At 38.0% G+C, this 6102-nt stretch overlaps 1 protein-coding gene across 1 annotated transcript; it reads right to left on the bottom strand.

The window, feature by feature from the left end:
- Nucleotides 1-289: 289 nt before the first annotated feature.
- On the bottom strand, nucleotides 290-5778 carry LOC104120738 (serine/threonine-protein kinase D6PKL2-like). Its single transcript, XM_009632562.4, has 4 exons — nucleotides 5570-5778; nucleotides 4467-4540; nucleotides 2382-4377; nucleotides 290-1259 (listed from the first exon to the last, which is right to left on the bottom strand). The coding sequence occupies exons 2-4, from the start codon at nucleotides 4480-4482 to the stop codon at nucleotides 413-415; spliced, it is 2859 nt and encodes a 952-aa protein (XP_009630857.1). The 5' UTR covers nucleotides 4483-4540; nucleotides 5570-5778; the 3' UTR covers nucleotides 290-412.
- Nucleotides 5779-6102: the final 324 nt, after the last annotated feature.

The following is a 6102-nucleotide window of genomic DNA, read 5'->3' as shown; positions in this document are numbered from 1 at the left end:
GTTTGGAGCTTAATTTTGTTTAGATTCCAGAACAGAACCAGTAATATATATATACATGTTCATGTGGCTCGGATGAGTATTCTTGTTTATATCATTACGACTATAAATACTTTTTTCTTTTCCTATCAATAAAATATCAACTTCGAGATAAAGAAAACATTTGCTTCAGGTTGCTAACACCATTCATGACATTCTTGTCTTGGCTACAATCATAAAGTGGCCTTACTTCAATTTGACAAAATTAATAAAGCATAAAATTTAGTTGCAAGACAAGAAACATTAGTCGGGATGCCATGTAACTTTCATTCTTGTAATATAGTTGAAAATTTCCATGTTTTGAGCATTTTATATGACATTTAATTACAAGGGGTGGATGCAGAGGATACATCCTAACCAAAGTGACATTGCTTTACTAGAAGAGCTCAAATTCTAAATGCTCTTTGGGACTATACTCTAAAAACATTTTGCTCTTCTCCTGAAAAGCTGGTTTTGCAAATCCAATATTGTCACAAAGATCAGGTACTTGAGGTGGAATGGCACATCTTATCAATGCCCAGTTCAGGCCGTCGAAGAAGGGGTGTCGTTTAATCTCAGCTGCTCCTGTTCCCGTTCCCAATCGATTCTCAGGCTCCTTCACAAGAAGCCCTCTGATTAGATCCCTCGCCTGAAAACTAACCATCGGACTGTCGGGAAATCTGAGGTTTTGCATGACCACATTGGCCAAAGTTTCTTCATTTCCAGCACCTTTAAATGGCGTCTTCCCATATAGAAGCTCGTAAAGAAAAACACCTAGGGTCCACCAATCAACAGCACTCCCGTGGCCCTCGCCTTTAATAATCTCAGGAGCCAAATATTCATGTGTACCAACAAATGAGTTGGACCGTGCTTCTGTTGGCTCTACCACAAGCTGAGGCAGTGATCTGCTAAAGGATGCCGCTTCTGCTTTTAGTTTTCTTGCTCGTGCGGTGGCAGGTAAAATTCTGGGGCTAAAGCAAGAAACTTGACATGACGGTCCAGAACAAAACGGATCAATGCAGTTAGAACCCGTGCATGGACCAGAGATCCGGGGAGCCTCCACCCCGAGTGAAGACGATTTTAGAAGAGTCGGATTAACTGAACATCTGAGTGAGAGATCAAAATCAGTAAGCATGATATGACCATCTTCTCGGACCAATATGTTTTCTGGTTTCAAATCCCGGTATACAACTCCTAGCATATGCAGATACTCCAGAGCAAGGAGAACTTCAGCAACATAAAACCTGCAATTACCATGAGTTAGAAAGTACTCGGAAAAAAAAAGGACCGCCTGGTGCACTGTGCTCCCGCTATGCGTGAGGTCCGGGGAATGTGGAAGCCAAAAGATTAGCAAGACAATGAATCTGTTATCCCTGTGCTTCTTTTTTTGATAATGCAAAACAATGTTGCTATGTACCACCTTTGATTATTGTCACATTTATGTCAACAATACTCCTTCCACTTTGTTTAAAGACAGCGTCATTGACGACGGGGACAATTTTTAAAATAACAGTCCGAAAGTTCTCTCTTTCCATGTAAAATTAATATAGCATCCCCAAAAAGTTAGTGATCTAACTTCTGCAGAACCTAGATTTTGGATTTTGACACAGCATCGCTACATTAATCAATTAACTATGATTCACTACAGATAAACTAAATACACACATCTAAGAGAACTTAAATAATTACCGATCAAATGAATTCTTAATCTTCATTCTTCTTTCCTTTTTATCTTTTTTTTTTTGAAATGTGGAGTTCAACTTTTACCTTTTTCTTTCTCCTTTTTTGGTTTGGGGGTTGATCGGATAGGGTTGGGTTGAATTAGGAGGAACGGAGGAAGATATACCTAACAAAAGACACTGGCCAGCAAATAAATAATTTGCCGTGTGAATAAGCCTCTACACATTGTAAGGCTAAACCACAGAAAAATTTATAAGGTAAGTAGTTTTGTTAATGTTGGAGAAATCCCCGTATACAAGTAGTATACGAAAAGTAGAGAAACCAAGACAAAAATATGGTTCTCTACAAAAAGTCAACCAATCGCTATACGAACAAGAACCTCGCTGGTGCACCAAAAAGAAACTAGAGACATGAGGCTACTCCTCGCATGTAAATATATTATCGACCCTTCAAAAGCTCTCTTATTCCTCTTCCTCCATTTATTCCAGAAAAAAAATTCAGACTAGTTTATAGTTTATACAATTTATCACCCCTGACCAGAAATCAGAGGAGAGCAAATGCACATGTGTTATGTTTATGTTGAAAATAAACCTTTTCTACCACTTCATCAAACAATAAATTTTTTCCTACCAAAGCTTTATAATAGTAGTTTTTAGTAAAATTTATTAATTTGGAGGATATCATACCGTGCTGCTGGTTCAGGAAAATATCTGTCCGGCTGCTTTTGCCTGAGGACATGCAAATCACCACCTGGACAAAACTCCATAACTAAGCATGATAAATTGTCGGATGTAAACTGCGCATAGAGTGTTGGTAGAAAAGGGTGATCTAGCATTCTCAAAATCTCTCTTTCAGTTTGGGCTCTGGGCATCTTTTTCCTTCTTGCCAAAAATTCATTATCCATAACCTTTATTGCAAACAAGCAGTTAGTTTCCAGCAGCTCAGCTAGATACACTGTGCCGATGTCTCCACAACCAAGCTTCTTTAATAAATTGAAATGACTCAACCCTAAGAATCCGTGATGTTTCCGCACCTGATTTATAGCCGCCCACTTGCCATCTTTAGACATGTGCGGCCTATTCCCAGTACTGGACCCACTTAGATTGCTCTCATCACTGATTGTTGTGCTACAACTGTAATCACCTATACTACTCTTTGAGCTCTGTGAAAAATCCCCTTGCTCTCTACACTTTGACGGCTTATTGAGTTTATGGCCATTACTGGCGAAGCCTGGTTTAGTAGCACCACAGTCACTGCCATTTTCACTGGCTTCAGCGGTTGTAGAACCGTTTCCCACATTCTTGAGAGAACACTGACATTTCTGGCAGATAAGTTGCTTCGGTGATTCCACTGGACCATTTACTTCATAGGTCAGATTAAAAGTACCAGATGTTACTGTTGTTTCCGGTTTCACTTTCTTCTTGACAAGGGCCTTGTTCTTGACTGCTGGTTTTGCTGTTGGCTTTACAGCATGAGAGTTGCTTTTGTTTGATTTAGTCTCCTTGTTGCTTCTCGTGGCACTAGATGAAGACACGTTTTGCAACCTGGCTTTCCGTCTCAGCTTAGGAGCTGCTTTGTTTGCAATCCTAAATGATGTAACAACACTTTTATTAGAATTATGTTGCAAACTTTTTGGTCCAGACCCCAACACATCATTACCAGAGGTAAATGAAGATAAGGATGCTGCTGAAGTTTCGGCTTCTTCCTCAATTAACACAGTTCGTACAGATTTAATCTCATGATGCTTCGAAGCAGATGCATTCTCCTTTTTCTGGTTAGGGGTGTTAGAACACTCAGTAATTGGTGCATCAACCATCCTCTCCTTTCGCCGCACGGTTGACTCAGCACACATAATGACCGGTTTATCAAGTGTAGTCGAAGATAAAGCAGTTTGGTTTGGTGACCTCAACTTGGCTTGTGTAAGCTGTTGAGAAACCATTTTACTGGAGTTTGGAACATTTTCTTCCGGCAATATTCTCTCGTTTTGCTTGGCAATGGACTCTGCACTTTTAATAGTCTGTTTGCTAACATATTTAGGAGAACAAAGGGTGGTTTGACCTGGTGACTGTAGCTTGGGCTCTCCAATGTACTGAGGCTTCGTCCTCTGGAAAGAGTTAGACGTGCTTTCTGCTGGCACTATTCTGTGATTTTGGCGCATTGAGATGGTTGGCTTAATGACAAGTCGCGGAGAAGAATGAGGACTATGGTTTGCTGATTTAACGTACAGTTCTTGGCGGTAATGGGCCACTTTGTCGAATATTCCTGATGTGCTTTCATCTTGTATACCCGGTGGCTTGGATAACCGCTTCGTCGCGGCCATTTCTGCCGCCTGCGAAATGCACAAACCTCGTAATGCCTGCTTTAAAGAAACTGGCTCGGAAAACCCAATTCCTGGAGAATGAGATCCGCCGCCCCTCATTGGCCTTTTTGAGGCATCTCTTCTTATTACTTGATCTGACAAATCAAGACTCTTTGATGATCTCAGATTGATAGATTCAAAAAGCTGATTAATATCATCTTCTAAGAATTTATTATGTCCTTTTCTAACCAAAGGAGGCTTCTGCTTTCTTCCCAGTTCTCGTACTCGACGAGACCTTTCAGAATGTTGAAACAAATCCAGCTCATCTTTGGCCTCAATTATTTCACAACTACCAGCAAACGAACCCATCGCTTTGAACTTATCTGGACAAACCAACGAGCACTCAGCAATCAGAAGGTAAAAGGAATAGTTTTGAAAGTCTAAACTGAACCATCATTCAACTGGCGACAACCTCTACAACCGCACATGAGCTTCAGCCTTCACTCACATGTAATCCAAATTTCTAATTTCAATCTACCATTCAACCTGTAAGATTGTTAAATTCAATTAGAAAATAAGTAAAATACCAGCTATTTGTATTCCTTAATAATCATAATCATAACCATAAAAAAATGTGAAAAATAAACACACAAAAGAGGTATAAAACATGAGGATACTTAGATGGATGAATATCAAGCATTTCATTTAACAGAGAACAGAATTATAGACGCCCGGTCAAGAACCACAATATCTAAGACTCCACTATACCAGATCTCCTTTCATTAAATAAAGTAGTGGATGTTGTTAAATACTTGCAAAGTTTTAGATTTCATCAACTTTCAAACTGTCCTTAGAAGCCTAACTCAGGCCAGGGGCGGAGCCAGAGGATAGACAGTAGCTTTTGCTTATACGTTGTATTTGTATTTAAAAAATCCATAAATATGTATAAAAATTTAATTGCAAAACCAATAACTAATACAAGCTATGAGTTCGGTGGCAAATTCAGAACCCATAAACATCAAATCATGTCTCTGCCTCTTATTACTCAGCTATGAAGATACATTCAGTTAAATAGCATAAATCCAGTTTAACGGAAGTACATCAAAATCCTCAGAATAGGCACAGGATTACAACTTTCAAGAAAAATAGTTTCAATATAGTATTTATTTTTTCAACTTCCACCATTTCTGCAAGAGAAAATGAAAATAAAAAAACGACCTCAACCCCACAAAAATGAAGAAAACAACAAGAAAAGCAAATTATCAAATGAGAAGTCCAAAAGAACTAAATGCAAAACTTTAGCAAGTAAACATTACTTTCCCATTAGAAGGAACCAAAATATAAACTTACAAGTTTCAGTACAAATCTAAAAGCACATAAAGTCACACACAATAATAATAAATAATGCTTAAAAAAATAAAAAGAGAAGCTTAGAAATGAATGCAAAGAAGGTTAACTAAAGAGACCCCACTAAAGATTAAGCAAAAGGGTGTCTAAAACTATGAACAAAAAGTTGAAAGCTAAACAAAACAAGCAAATCTTGAAAATATGAAATAGAAAAGAAGACATTTTTACCTGAAAAATCAACTGAGATACAATGAAAGATCTAAAGCTCAAAACTTTGTATAAATTTACAAGTAAATAATGGCTTCAGATTCTCAAATAAGAAGAAGAAGAAGAAGAAGAAGAAGAGCATAGTATGCTGCTTATGCTATTTCGGTGAACAAAGATGTGATGAAGAAAAAAGAAAGAGAGAAAAGGGACACAAACTATTCTCAACTCTTCATATTTTTCTAATTTCTAATTTCTGTGTTTATTTTTTTCTAACATTATGTGGTCCTTCTGCAAAAAACATGGGGTCCACTCCCTGAGAGGTAGAAAGTGGGTCCCGTGTTTTGTATCTTTAGGATTTCTAAATTTTTTTATTTTTTTTTTTACATATCTTGTTAATATTTTATTAAATATTTCAGCTGGATAATTAATTAATTAGCTGCCCTTCGGGTGATTGAGTTGCTTGAGCAAGGAAATTTTTCAAATGGGAGATCTAGGGTTCGAAACTCACTTGCATACTTTCTCGGTCGAGCCCGTCGCATAAAATTTACTTAGTA

This window comes from Nicotiana tomentosiformis, chromosome 7 (assembly GCF_000390325.3).
Source record: "Nicotiana tomentosiformis chromosome 7, ASM39032v3, whole genome shotgun sequence".
In the NCBI taxonomy this organism is placed as follows: domain Eukaryota; kingdom Viridiplantae; phylum Streptophyta; class Magnoliopsida; order Solanales; family Solanaceae; genus Nicotiana; species Nicotiana tomentosiformis.
This window is presented reverse-complemented; position numbering and strand designations above follow the sequence as displayed.